The sequence below is a fragment of the Triticum urartu genome, chromosome 7 (assembly GCF_003073215.2).
Source record: "Triticum urartu cultivar G1812 chromosome 7, Tu2.1, whole genome shotgun sequence".
Lineage (NCBI taxonomy): Eukaryota > Viridiplantae > Streptophyta > Magnoliopsida > Poales > Poaceae > Triticum > Triticum urartu.
Window position 1 is genome coordinate 695,251,822 of NC_053028.1, and position 15,190 is coordinate 695,267,011.

General features: G+C 47.9%; 1 protein-coding gene across 1 annotated transcript; it reads left to right on the top strand.

The window, feature by feature from the left end:
- The first annotated feature begins 2,712 nt into the window (after positions 1-2,712).
- LOC125519450 lies at positions 2,713-8,924 on the top strand. The gene is made up of 6 exons (XM_048684257.1): positions 2,713-3,070; positions 5,010-5,067; positions 5,169-5,190; positions 5,578-5,798; positions 7,198-7,542; positions 7,693-8,924. Exons 1-6 carry the CDS (start codon positions 2,713-2,715, stop codon positions 8,798-8,800), a joined length of 2,112 nt encoding a protein of 703 aa, XP_048540214.1. The 3' UTR covers positions 8,801-8,924.
- The last annotated feature ends 6,266 nt before the right edge of the window (positions 8,925-15,190 follow it).

A 15,190-nucleotide genomic window follows, 5' to 3' on the forward strand; every position in this document is an offset into this window, starting at 1 on the left:
AAAGAGACGTTCAACATGAGCTTGGAAAAGACAAAATTTCTCGAAGACATCAGATTTATTTTTGAGCAAATATATCCAACTAAACTTGCTAAAATCATCAATAAAACTGACATAGTATTTCTGTCTTCCTACAGAGACGGGTCCAGGACCCCAAACATCTGAAAAAATCAGCTCTAAAGGAGCTGTGGATTCACTAGTTGAACGAGAGTAAGGTAACTGATGGCTTTTGGCCATTTGACATGCATCACACACCAGAAGGTGGTCTTGTTTATTTGAAACAGGGAGATTGAAATCACGTAAAATCGTTTGAACTACCGGAAGGGCAGGGTGCCCTAGGCGCTTGTGCCACCGAGAGGTGGAAGGCTTGATGGCAGCAAGAACTTGGCGTGGGGGTGCACTCTGTCGTCCGGTCACGGGGAACAAGCCCCATCTACTCTTGTTTTGCAGAATTGTTCTCCGGGTAGCCTGATCCTTAACAAGAAAGAATTCAGGATGAAGCTCAATGAACACATCATTATCTCGCATAAGATTATAGGCAGAAAGAAGGCTTTGGTCGGCACTAGGAGCATGAAGAATGTTGTTGAGATGCAAGGAACCAGAGGGAGTAGATAATACTGAATGACCAATATGCTCTATGTCCATACCTTGCCCACTTGCCGTGTGAATTTGGTCGGTGTCGGTGTAGCGATCGCGGACAGCTAGCTTCTCCAACTCGCCGGTGACGTGATTTGTGGCTCCGGTGTCGAGATACCAATTGGTATCCACACCATAGGAGTGGGCAAAGTTGGCGGAGCGTGAGTTGCCACCACTACCGCCACCGTCACCGCGCCCACCACCACCGCGTCCGCCACCACCGCTGCCTGCAGGGTTCCGTACATTGTTGTTGAAGCCTTTATCGTACCTCTTCCTGCAGCGCCACGCACCGTGGCCTTCCTCCTTGCAGATTTGACAGCGTTCACGGTCACCGCGATCACCGCGGTCACCGTTTTGCTGGCGCGGCGCACCACCGCCACCACCATGGTTGTTGTCGGAGTAGTTGGCGCGATCGCCGTAGCCACTGCCGCGGTCGCCGTAGCCACCGCGTCCACCACTCTGACCACCGCGTCCGCCGCCGTAGCCGCCACGACCACCCTTCGCAGCAAGGTTGGCGGAGTGGTGAGCGGAGAAGGCGGCATGCTGGGCAGTGATCCGGGCCTCCGCAGAGAGCAGCAGGGAGAAAAGCTCGCTGAGACCGATCGGCCGATCGGTGGCAGCGCGCGTGGAGATGGAGGTGACGAACCCGTTGTAGTCGGGTTCATGCATGAGGCCCTCGAGGATATGCGAGACGATGTCATCCTCCTCGAGGGGCTTTCCTGCGGCAGCGAGTTCATCTGCTAATCCCTTCATCTTCATGAAGTAAGCAGAGGCGGAGAGATCGCCCTTGCAGACATTGCCGATCGCCGAGCGGAGCTGGATTTGGCGTGCTCGGGACTGCGCGGAGAAGCTCTCGACCAGGGCTTGCCAGACGCCCGCGGCCGTGGTGTGATTGGACACCTGCATCAGCACTTCACGGGATAGAGATGCGGGCAAAAAAGTTAGGACCTGTTGATCTTGAGTAACCCAGATTGCATGTTCGGGGTTTGGCAGCTCGGTGGTCTCCTTCTCGGCGACGATGACAGCAGCGGGTTCCTTGATCGAGCCGTCAAGGTAGCCCATCATCGCCGCAGCCCTGACGTGCGGAAGGACTTGCACCTTCCACACCAGGAAGTTGTCACGGGTGAGCTTCTCCGTGATGGTGTGGCCGAGGGAGGCGAGCGAGGGCATGGCCATGGCGTGGGAGGAGGAGGAAGACGACATGATCTAGATGTGTGGAAGACTTAGGCTCTGTATACCATGTGAAACGTGAGGCTGGAAGCGCGTGCCAGAGCAGGGGCGCGATGCGTGTTAATATAGGCCAGATGGGCGGCGTGGCAAAGATTACAAAGAGGTTAGGGATAGGTTAGTTGTGGATTGATCTCCAAGTTAAGCTAACCATTAAGATCTAATCACAACAACCTAACCTATCCTAACTACAACACGCACGCCACATATCTAGCCGGCACGGTTCATAACATACCGTGGCAAGGCATACAACAAGTACAATGATGTTTAACACTGTGACCAATAGGTACTGTAGTTTCATTAAAAACATACGGATGTTGAGTACGTCGAGCTTCCCTACACAACATACAGATTCATCAATCATCATTGACCTAGCTCTTAAAAAGTATAGACAATATACGTTTAGGCGCGTGATAGAAACAATGCTGTATCATCAAATCCATTTTTTCCCAAACTCTGAAGTTGTGTACGTAGTGTGTTTGAAGTAGCAGTGAGTACTGAGGAATGACCTTTGTGTCAAGTTAGGCCAAGAATGTACGACGTGCAGATCACCGTCAATTTGACACGTTAAGGCTAATAATTCACCAGACATAACCAGAAAGCTCGTTGAATGGTGGTGTGAATTGAAGGCATGCATGCCACGACTGCTTCTGAGTCTCTGAGTGAATTGTGATCTAACTAGCAAAGCTCGACCTATGCTTATGATTGAGCGTTGGGATTGGGTACACCCGATTCCAGTCAGAGCACTGGAAGGGCAATGTGAGTTAAAGACCCTAATGGCTGAGCCAATGCTCCTAGTCCTAGTCCTAGTCCTTTGGTACATGAAAGCTGGGACGTTGATTGTTTGCCAACATGGACATGGCCCATCTTTGCATCTACAATGGGTCATTGCATAGCGTGCTCATCGCCCGCCCCCCACTGGCGCCCGCATGCGACTCCACAAACCAGATCATCATGCACTGCATCAGCCATTGCGAGCAGGATTATCAGCCAGATGCCCTCAAGGCATCAGACGGGGGAGATACTCATGGCAGAGACCAATTGAAGGCAGAAGGCATGGATGCGGCCCAGGTTGATGGACATGCGCATGCTCATCGCCGCGTTCAAACCAATGAACAATATCTCTCCCCACCTGTTGAGGCTCATGCAGATGGAGAAGGAACCGGTGGCTATCTTGGCATCATCGAGGTGGCCGAGATCACAACCCGAGGTTCATGTTGTTTCAGGCAAGGCCATTATAGCATTATGGGTTTCATCGGCCCAACTGCAATAAATTTTTATTAGTGAAATAAAAGCTTTAGTTTTTGAGAGAGTGAAACAAAAGCTAGGTAACTCATGAGAAGCGCCATTCACTTCTCTTCGACCGTGTCCATACTGGACCTTCCTGATATCCCTAGCCATGTCAATAAAATCTGCGTAGATCGTTCTACCCGCTTGCAGAAGATTATATCCCTTTGTGTTTGCTAGGTGCAACCCCTCGCACATGGTGTGGCCACGGCCTCCGTCATCATGTTGGCTGCGTAAGATTAAAATTTACAGCAAGCCGCTAGCAAATTGCCACTTATCATCTGGAAGGATTGCCTCGTGTAGTTGCACTCGTACTTGCCACATCATCATGAAAAGATGCATGCATGGACATTTAATTTTAACATATACCTTGCTTTCTGGTCTGGTCCACCTGCACCTGCTACAAGCTTGGACGTTGATTCTTTGCCAAAATGGACGTGTGGGCCATCTCACTTCTGAGGGAACACGTACGTTCTGATCTGATCGTTTCATTCAAGTCTGTTTAAATATTTCAATACAAACTTCATACACATGTATATAGGCATATTTTAGAATGTAGGTTTACTCATTTTGCTTCGTATGTACTACTAGTCCCTTATTGGGATCTCTAAAAAAACTTATATTTAATAATGGGGTACTGATAATGACGCCAAGCACGTATACGACGTACATACCACCATGCATTTCGCACGCCGAAGCTCAATAATGCACAACAAAGCTGGCCAGGTGGTGATGTGAATTGAAGGCACGCATTGCACGGCTGACTCTGACCTATGCTTGGGCGTTGGGGCAAACGCCATTGCAGCCGGAGCACTGCAAGGGAAATGAGGACCCTACTGCCGTGGGGCAGTGCTCCTTGCTCGTCCTTGGTTTCTCAAAAAAGAAGGATTACCCAATCTCTGCATTAATTGATGCACGCAGTCATTTGTTAACAATTTATAAGTATTGAGCTACAGTACAAAAGTAAAAATTACAGGACAAATGCACAACCAGACCGTCATCCAAACCGGTTATATGTAGCCCGTGCTATCATCTTTCATCGGTTGCATCCATAGGCAATAAGATCCGTCGCTTTCGCATGGTGTAGTAATTACCGTATACGGAACCATCCAGAAGCTCCGTAGATAACTTGCAAAAACTTTTGAATCTTTGTTCTGTTAAGAACACAATCGTTGTGGGAGTTGCAAATAGCCCAAAGTAATGCACAAACTTTCGCATGGTGTAGTAATTACCGTATACGGAACCATCCAGAAGCTCCGTAGATAACTTGCAAAAACTTTTGAATCTTTGTTCTGTTAAGAACACAATCGTTGTGGGAGTTGCAAATAGCCCAAAGTAATGCACAAACTTTCGCATGGTGTAGTAATTACCGTATACGGAACCATCCAGAAGCTCCGTAGATAACTTGCAAAAACTTTTGAATCTTTGTTCTGTTAAGAACACAATCGTTGTGGGAGTTGCAAATAGCCCAAAGTAATGCACAAACTCCCACCGTGGGAGTCCCACACAGATTCGTCCCGTGGTATTTGGCTTCACCCCACCTAACTAGTAGTTACCAAACAAATTTAATATGATAGTAGATGGAGGTACATTAAAAGACACATGTAATGTCCACCACAAAAGCCTACCAAGTTGGCATTGAAGAAATAAGTGCTAGTCCTGGTGCCGCACGCGGTACATCTCTACTTAAGTCTACCTATCCTGTGTGCATTTGCCAGTTCAAGTTGGATGCTCTGCTTCACTCCACTCAAAGCTTGAAGACGTACGGCCTCCATGCATGCCAGGGTTTGGAGTTGTGTCTTCCTCCTCGTTTCTGCTTTGCTTTCCCCTGAGAAATGACATTCTTCTTCGCCTTGCTGCAGCCACCTTCTGCGACTGTGACTGGTGCTTGATCTGTGGTGACGCCATCGCCTCATCTTGGTCGTGAACCTTGGTCCAGAAGGTGAGTCCATGGCCCCTTGCATGTGGTTTCTCTTCCCTCTGTCCTTTCCTTTTTCGTTTGCTATTCTACCCTGTTGTAGGTCCCTTACAAAAAAGAGCAAGGTTAACATGATCTTGAGCATGATTAACCGTACTTTGCATTTAGCTGTACTAAGAAAGGAGCATTTTGTTGGTGTGTTCCATCAATAATTCAATATATCAAATACCGCAAGATCTATTGGTTTTATGCTTTGCGTTGCTGCTGCCAAGGTTGATCTTTCTACTCGTCAGATAGATTACGTGAGGCCAGGAAGGGTAGCGTTGGTTTAGGGGGGGAACCCCAAGTAGATCTGACTAGTTTTTTGTTCGGTCCTGCCATGCATGCATGCTGCAATGGCATTAGCACCTGGTTTGCCATAACATTTCACATACTGTAAGACCTAGCTTTGCTTCGTAGGCTGCATGCATGCATGTTCTAATTACTTAACTATGACCTCTTGTTTTCAGCAGGCTGTTCGGATGGCTCGGAAAGAAGTTGACATCCACTTGAAGGAAGTAGGGTATATCAACTGCTATGCATTTTTCATGGCCTACCTGTTGATGGCCATTAGGGGGCTGGGCTACCTCGTCATTACCTGGTCCACCGTCGTTCTCCTAGGCGGCTTTGTCTCGGATCTGGGGAAGAAGGACTTTTGGTCCCTCACCATCATCACCCTCGTCCTAACACCTCGGTAAGTTTCCTTGACCACTGTTCAATTTGCCCCCCCCCCCCTCATATGTACAAGACACAATAAAAGTAAGAGACATGTGTGAAGCCTACAATAATCAACATAATAGTTACCTTTAATTACTTTGATAACATAATGCTCGACAAAGTTTAATGAATTACATTTAGAAACATTTGATCTGCCGGTATATAACCACCAAAGTGTTCTTACTCGATCATGTAATTTCAATAGTAACTTCGAAGAGGCCTAGATTGGTATCTCCTGCTTTATACTATCGAAAAGAAAGAAGTATAGATGTATGTCACAATTATATACGAAAACTATATAGAGGCAGAACTAGTCGCAAGAACATTTGGGTGCACATGTACGTGTACCTGCCCGTGATCGATTGTCACGATATGGGACAATGAGAAAGCTGGCGTACATGCAAAAAAATAGCTAGTGATAAGGAAATACTTTTTTGAAGGTGCACAAACATGTGATGGGGGCGATCTTTTCAGGTAAACACCTTGAGGGGTTCATGTTAAATTTGGTTATACTTTAAGTTACTAGAACACACGTATTGCACAAGCACTTTGATGCATGTATATTTGTGCCAAACTCTTATGATCACGGATAGGGACATGCGGGGGAGGGTGAGAAATTTTGCAAACACAAAAAACTTGAAGGTAAACACCTTGACGGATTCGTGTTGAATTTTGTTATACCTTTAAAAGTAACTAGAACAGAGAAATTGCAAAACACATTGCTCTCCCTTGATTATTAGGGATATGATGTCAGAACATGAGGAACTTTGGTATCGATGCAAAACTAGCTGAACAAGACCGAATTTTTTTCAAAGGTGCGCAAATATGTTATGGGTAGAATCTCTTTGAAGGTAAATACATTGAGGGGTTCAATTCTATTATACTTTAAAAGTTACGGGGACATAGGAACTGATAAAAAGAAGAAGCAAAGATTACAAATCGATGACGTACCATAGAAAACTGATCTCCTAAATGCCTTGTCGAGAAAGAATTCCAGTGTTTTGTCATTTGATTACATGCGTCATAGTGATCAATAGAATGAGCTTAAAAAGGTCCGTTGTTGGATTAATCGTCAGATGTATTGTTTTTTCTCCTAAGATTTTCGAGCATTCTTCTGTTTTCCTACAAGATCGTCTATTATGTGAAATATGCTTAATTATGTGTGTACTGCAACATATTTTCAATCTCGGAGGTGAAGACAATTATAAAAAATTAGGTCTTTTAGAATCCCAAGGTTTACGGAAAGCCAAAAGAATACTTAATCATATTCATGGAGTATTCTGTAATTTAGTTATCTTATTTTGTTGGGCAGAGTACAACATTTTGATATGTCACTCTGTATCATGTACATCTCTAACTGTAACTTATATGTCCAGGGTCTCTGCTGATGTCGGTCTGAAGGAGAAGCTAATGGATATTTGGTACTCGTTCCATGGCCTCTACCGTACTATATTTGCCACGCTGGACACCAAAAATTCTATCACCCTAGCATATTGGCCACGCGGACTGCTAGCAGTTGTTGTGTGGTTGTGTCACCTGCTCGTGGCTCCTATAGTAGTGGGCCCTCTAGCAGCTCTCTACGTGTGTGGGCCGCTGTTGAGCGCCGGGATTTCTGTGTGGCGTCTAATAGAACATGACTACGGCGACGTCATGAAGGAAGAAGGTTGCTGCAACTGCATGAAGGATGAAGATTCACACCTGCAGCCGGCTCTGAATGTCTTGTACACACTAGCTCTGTTGCAGGGTTTGTTCTTCTGTTACAGGTGTTGTCATTTTCCTTTTTCTTTTTATAAAGGGATTTTTTGTGCAGTCAATAGTTGCACCGATGTTATAGAAACAACATTTAAGAAAAACCCGATTTTATGTTGCAGGTTTTACGCGTCTTTTGCGCGAAAAAGGCTAGTGCGCGATGTCGCGAAAGAGTACAACATGAGCAATGACGAACAATTGGTGAAGGCTGTGAAGAAGTACCTGAGTGAGACGGTGAGCAGGTGCGAGAAGGACCCGGCTTTCTTCAAGGAAACAAATCTGGCCATGTACGCCGTTGGAATGATCAAGTCCATCGAATCATTGGAAAGCTTCGTTTCTGGGGCAAGGATTCTGGACGTCCTCTTGAACTACGCCCTCACCGTAAAGGACAAGCGACCGCGTAGACTCACGGAAGAGAAGCAGAAGGCGCTCACAACAGACCTCATAGGTTTGGCGTCCACCAGCCATGTAGTCAAGAAATTGCTGCAGGCGATGGATTCCACAAGCCCACATATATTGGCGAACATTGCCGGCAGGACTCCTCTGATGCAATTCCCACAAGTGATCCAGAGCGTAGGCTCGCTGATCGACATCTCTCAGCAGCAACTTGAAGGGGAATGTGCCGTCGCCAAGCTCCAAAGTGGACTACAGGAAGCTGAAAACTACAGGAAGCTGCTTATGGAGAAAGGCTTCGATATCCTTCACAAGCTCGCCGCCGACCAAGAAAACTGCAGAGCCATAAGCAACTCCCAGGGCCTACGGTCCAAGGTTGTGGTGCCTGTACGCACCGACCTGCTACATCTCATGGACCATGAGGCATGGTCGACCACCATCGTAGACAAGTCGCTGCAAGTCATGGCCAGCCTCGTGGCTTCTCCGGGAGAGACTGGTGCCCAGCTGCGTAACCAAATCTCAAGTGACAAGGAAGTGATCCATGGCATGGAGAGGATCCTAAGATGCTGTGGATGCAGTGAACATGTTCGCATATTAAGCATTGAGATTCTCACGCACCTGGCCATGGATGAGGAGGAGTCACTGCGTGTCAACAAGGAAAGCAGAGAAAATTTTATCAGGATGCTCCCTTCCATCCTCACTGATGACGCCAAAGAATGCTCCATTAGAGAATTGGCGGGTGAAGCACTGGTGATGCTAAGTCAAAGTAAAAGCGACGCTGCCATCATCTTGAAGGCCAACGATCATGTTGTCCGTGATCTCACTAAAATCCTTTGAGACGTTGCAGCCAGCAACACAAATCGAATTAGTGCAGCAGAAACACTGAATCATCTCTACTTTCATTACAAAGAGAATGCGGCCTATCTCAAGACACTCAAGGAACCCATGGAGGACGTGATACCAAAGGTACATTATTAAATACGTACTACATTTCGTTTTATTTTGATTCTTCGTCACCGAAAAAACTCATTCAACATATGTATACTCTTAAATCTAAAGGTTCTTCGAGAAATACTACCTCTTGTGTTGAAAGGAAATGAGACACAAGCAGAAAACGGAAGCCCAAATTTTCCTTTGCTAGGTCCCACTGACATTGAAGCCCAAGTTCGTGCTCTTCAAGATGACGGCCGTACCAACAACACTTCAACTTGTCAGCAAAATGATGAGAAGAAATTGCTCGCAGCTTTACTATCTCTCACTGCGGCAATATTTGACAAATTGATCAGCCAACATCCTAATTTGTTTGAACTGGTTGATAAAATTTCCCCTGGAGATTCTGCAACAAGCTTTGCCAACAAGCTCAACGGAATGGTGCGGGAAAACAGTGAACCCATGGCAGGTTGCCTGAGCATAGTGAAGAATGCCAGCAAGATGGCCATATCAATGCTGAACCACAATGACAGCTACCTCAAAGAACACTTCTTGATGATCTTCATACAATCTTTGGCTGATGCTTGCAAGAGCATGTCATGTCTCGAGAGTTCTATGATTTTATATAGTGCCAATGGTGGCGGAGTGAAGCCTCACAAGACACTCGCTTCTCTACTGAAAGAAGCACAGGAACTTGCAGGCTCAAAGGAGCAACAAGAGCTGTGAACTACATGAGCTATGTTTGTCCCTGGAGGCTGGCCGATTGGTTAGAATAATTTCGTGGATCGGATGAAAAATAAAGTTGGCAGAACCAACTGCGGTATGTATGTGTGTCTGGGTTGGAAGGAACTGCTATTGTGCTTAGTACGTATGTGTGTCTGGGTTGGAAGGAACTGCTATTGTGCTTAGTACGTATGTGTGTCTGGGTTGGAAGGAACTGCTATTGTTCTTAGTACGTATGTGTGCCTGGGTTGGAACGGCTGCTGTGCTTATTACGTATGTGTGTCTGGGTTGGAAGGAACTGCTATTGTTCTTAGCACGTATGTGTGTCTGGGTTGAACTGCTACTGTGCTTATTACGTATGTGTGTCTGGGTTGGAAGGAACTGCTATTGTTCTTAGTACGTATGTCTGTCTGGGTTGGAACTGCTATTGTTCTTAGTATGTGTGTCTGAATCCTACCTATCTTATGTCGTCATTTCTGAACTGCAAAATTAAAAGACTACTAGCACAAATATTTCAACACCCCTGTGAGCCTAGGCAAAGCTGCATTATCTTTCATAGAACTGTTTACTCTAATTTGCGTCTTACAGCTTACCTTTTGGCGATTTGTACCAGGGCATTTTTATTCGCGCAATGCAAACTGTGTTATCCTCAGAGGATAGCAATTTTAAGCGGTGTAAATTTACAATAAACTAAAACACAAACAGCCAAGAAGCTAAATAATGTTCACAATTGTTCGTTGTGTTTCTAGAAGTGATACAGGTGGATGCGACGGGAGGCGGAGGCTGGTGATTGTACTTGTTAGATAAGTAAGAACAAGAATTGGAAGTGCAAATTGCATTTCAGGCCATCCTTGAAGTCAAACAATCGGCACAACTGCCACAATGGCGGTTGCTCAGATGAAAGAAGAGAGCCATGCATAACTTGATGTCTTTTGATTTCTTTAGTAAAGAACCCGAAAGCTGTCAAGTTATAAATTGTTATCTTCTTCCATCCCTGACATGCGAATATTAACACATGCAATTCTTATTCTTCCGAGATAGCTTGAGGACTCCTTATTGCTTCGGCTATCAGATATAACTAGCTTAAAAGTATCACCATCTCATTGTGCACCTTTTCCAATTAGGGAATACCCAAGGATTGTGCTCTCAAACACGTCTCATGTGAAAATACAAGTATCACACTCAAGCTGCGCAAGGACAAGAATTGGAAGTGCAAATTGCTTATCATGCCATCCTTGAAGTCAAACATTCTGCATTCCTGTCTCATTGGGGTTTGAACATATTTTTTTTGAGGAATCACGGGGGGGGGGGGGGGGGGGGGGGGTGGGATTTTCCATCTGAATATATTGCTCAAAAGCGGCTAAAGCCAAGAGTTACCTCTTAGGCTTGGCTGGTCTAGTTTATGAGGAAAACCGGATTGAAAACCTAAACAAGCTGGCCCGTTTATGAGGAAAACCGGGCCAAAAACCGTAAAATAGCAAGGCTAAAGGAAGAAGAGATAAAAAAGGACGCCCAAAACAAAGGCACACCTAGCTAGCAGACACAACGCCAATGCCATGAAAGACAAGTAGATGTGGGGTGTCGTCGAGGGGTCACAATACTAGAACTTTGCAAAGAACCTAACGCACCGCACTAGCGTGCGTACCGAGCCCCACCGCACAATTCAGGAGCATCGACAATCAACGAGTGCAATGAACACGAAACTTGACTATGAGCTCCGCCACGGAAAACTCGGGACGATTAGCAAGTTGGGAGGGCAACTTGCGACATCAATGAGAAAAGATGAACCGAGACATCACCAAGAGCACGAAGCTCACCGCAACACATGGGCAACCATGGGAGAGTTTTGAGTATTCAGAGCAACAAAGGCAAGACTCCTTCACAAGGGCTAAACAGATGGCTGCCCCACGGCACCAAAGGTACCGCAACCGAACCCCAAAGAACACCACCAAATAGCCACCATCGACCCCAAGCAACCGCACCACCACTGTCGGTGTCAAAATCGGCGGATCTCGGGTAGGGGGTCCCGAACTGTGCGTCTAAGGCTAATGGTAACAGGAGGCGGGGGACATGATGTTTACCTAGGTTCGGGCCCTCTCGATGGAGGTAATACCCTACTTCCTGCTTGATTGATCTTGATGATATGAGTATTACAAGAGTTGATCTACCATGAGATCGTAGAGGCTAAACCCTAGAATCTAGCCTATGATTATGATTGTTGTTGTCCTACGGACTAAACCCTCCGGTTTATATAGAGACCGGAGGGGGCTAGGCTTACACAGAGTCGGTTACGTACAGAGAAGGAGATCTACATATCCAAATCGTCAAGCTTGCCTTCCACGCAAAGGAGAGTCCCACCAGGACACGGGACGAAGTCTTCAATCTTGTATCTTCATAATCCAACAGTCCGGCCAAAGTATATAGTCCGGCTGTCCGAGGACCCCTTAATCCAGGACTCCCTCAGTAGCCCCTGAACCAGGCTTCAATGACGATGAGTCCGGCGCGCAGATTGTCTTCGGCATTGCAAGGCGGGTTCCTCCTTCGAATACTCCATAGAAGATTTTGAACATAAGAATCGTGTCCGGCTCTGCAAAACAAATTCCACATACCACCGTAGAGAGTACAATATTCCACAAATCGAATCTGCTGACAACTTTCTTAGCGTGACATCACTCCACGACCCGGTCATCATTTCAAACCGTTTTTCTCAACCAGCAACTGCACATATCGCGAGGCGGTTTCCTTGGCACGTCTTGTTGAAACAGAGATCGTGTCCCCTTATCACGGGATTCTCATCAATACGGGTGTGGGTAACCCAACCACGCCATCAATCGTGGCGCTTGGGGAATAAGCGATTTTAACGAGCAAGTGGGGAGGCGCATAGTTTTTACCGCCTTTATAAAGAGATAGGGGTTCCCCTCTTTCACCCACGCCTTCTTCCTCCTTCGCTCATCCATTCTCGCACTCTCGAGCTCCAGCGCCCAACTTCTCACCTTCTCCGCAAAGCCGTTCCAAACATGTCCGGAGCGGGAGGCAAGTGGATGGCCTCCTCCATTACGGAGGAGGATATCACGAAGCTCAGGGAGGCCAGATACTTGGCCGCAAACATCGCGCACCGGCTCCCGGACGAAGGGCAGATTATCCCTACTCCGGAACCCCACCAGAGGGTTGTGTTTCTCGCCCACTTCGTCCGCGGACTGGGATTTCCCCTCCACCCGTTTGTCCGCAGGATTATGTTCTATTATGGGCTGGATTTCCATGATCTAGCCCCCAATTTTATCCTCAACATCTCGGCGTTTATCGTCGTGTGTGAGGCTTTCCTCCGCATCGGGCCCCACTTCGGCCTGTGGCTGAAGATCTTCAACGTGAAGCTGAAGATAGTGGTCGTCCAGCAAGCAGAGTGCGGAGGCGCCATGGTGGGCAAGATGCCCAACGTCGTCTGGCTCGAGGGCTCCTTTGTGGAGACCGTGAAGGGGTGGCAATCGGGGTGGTTCTACATCACTGAGCCGCGCGACACCAACTGGTTGGCGCCCCCCAGATTTCGATCCAGCATCCCCAGGCGGCTTACCTCTTGGAAATAGAAGGGCTTAGCCTGGGGTTCATCGGTGGAGCTGACCGGACTCCAGACCTGCGTCCAAAACATGATAAGCAAGTAAATCAAGCTTGTCAATGTGGTCCAGGTCATGCTCTTCTGCCGGATACTCCCGTGTCAAAGACGGGCATTCAATATGTGGGAATTGGACCCGGCCGAACACCATACGCTGCGAGAGCTCTTCGGCACGACGCACAAGGACGTCTGGAAGGTGCTGTTCAAGGCCTCCGAGGTACCTCCCACCTTACCGAGGATCACGGACTCAGCGCAAAGCGCCCTGCCAATCCAGTAAGCTTTTTATATCTCACAAGATGTTCCTTTCCCCAGTATAATCGTAGGAAGGATCTAAGCCTCCATGCCAATTTAACAAGACTGGGTAGCGACAGCGGAGCGGATTGATTGTCCGGCTCCACTGCCCGAGGATCTAGCTATGGCTCTCTTAACGGAGATGCTGCTTCCGGCGCCCTATAAGGTGCCGGAGAAGAAGGCCATGAAAAAGGCCGCGGGGACCAGAAAAGGTCTCCGACACAAGGTTGTATCGGACTCATCGTCCGAAGACGCCGAGGCGCGCTCCTCCAACAAAAATGCGGAGGAGGAAGAGGAAAGTTCTCCCCCCCAACCGGGGGGGGGGGGACAAGAAAAGGAAGGCCGCCCCATCTGGGGAGGCCGAAGGGTCAAAGAAGGGAAAGACCCTTCTACCGGACCACTCCACCACAGCCGCCCACAGCGACGAGGAGTTGTTGCCCAGGCACAAGCCCCTGGCGAAGTCGTAAGTATCCAGACACTATAATACTTCCGGCATGCTTTTCTTTATTGCTTCTGATCATGTTAAATACGATCGTGCAGTCCGCCCAAAGCCCACATCGAGGTATCCTCCTCGGATGGGCCTTTGAGCCCGTCGGCGATGAACAGCGATTCACGTGCGACGGCCACCACTCCTCGACCCGCAGACGACACCGAGGTGTTGCATCAAAGGATACCGGACCGGGGGGAGACCGTTCTAGAGACGCCCCATGGAGAAACCCCAGACACCGGGTACATGGGGGGAAGACCCCCATGGATTCTGATGACGGGGGCTGCCGCAAGTTTGGCCCCCAGCCGGATACTGCGCCGGAACCTCCAGTGGTTCCGGGTTCTGCCAGGCAGCCCCTCACTAAGGGGGGTGCGCCGTCTATGCCGATGACCTCTGTCCATCCAGAGGCATCGAATGACTTGCTGGAAGCGCTTCGCGACGCTTCCATTGATGAAGAGCACCGCACTATTATGAGTGCGGTGGTCGAGAAGGTTTGGTCTGCCAAAAGTGGATTGACTGAAGCCTACGCCAGCCTCCTCACAGGCTTTGAGGTAAGTAATCAAATTGTGAGGAAATATCACAGCATAGACAGTAGCCCCTGATGCTCTGTTTGGTGTTCGGAAAGAAATGCCGAACAGAGGATCAAATAACATCCGCAGGAGTCTAACAAAAACATGTCTTTGTAAATAAACAGGCGTCACTGCTGGCCGCTGCCGCTCGGACTACGGAGGTCTTCGGACTGAAGCGGGACCTGGAGCGGAACGAGGAAGAGCTCGGCCTCGTGAAGAGGCAGCTCGAAGAGAACAAAGGTAAGTGATACCCCGTCTATATATGGATAAAGAAAAAATGGATGTAAATCATAGAATCATCATGAACTTTTAATAGGGGCCACGACCGAAGTGGCGGCCCTGAAGAAGGCGTTGTCCGAGGCCGAAGACAAAGCAGCCAAGGAGCGCATTGAGCACAAGAAGCAAGAAGCTCGGGTTGGCGAGGTCCAGCAAGTGCTCCAGGACTTTGTCAAAAAATACGAGTCCTTGGAGCGTGACTCTAAGACGCAAGAGTCCGAGCTTGCGAAGGCCCGCCAGAGTGCACAGGATGCCAAAGCTGAAGCCCAAAAGGCCCTCCAAGAGGTTCAAGCGGCCAAGAAGATTGCGGCGGGTAAGGCATTCAATATGCAGAGCAAGCATGT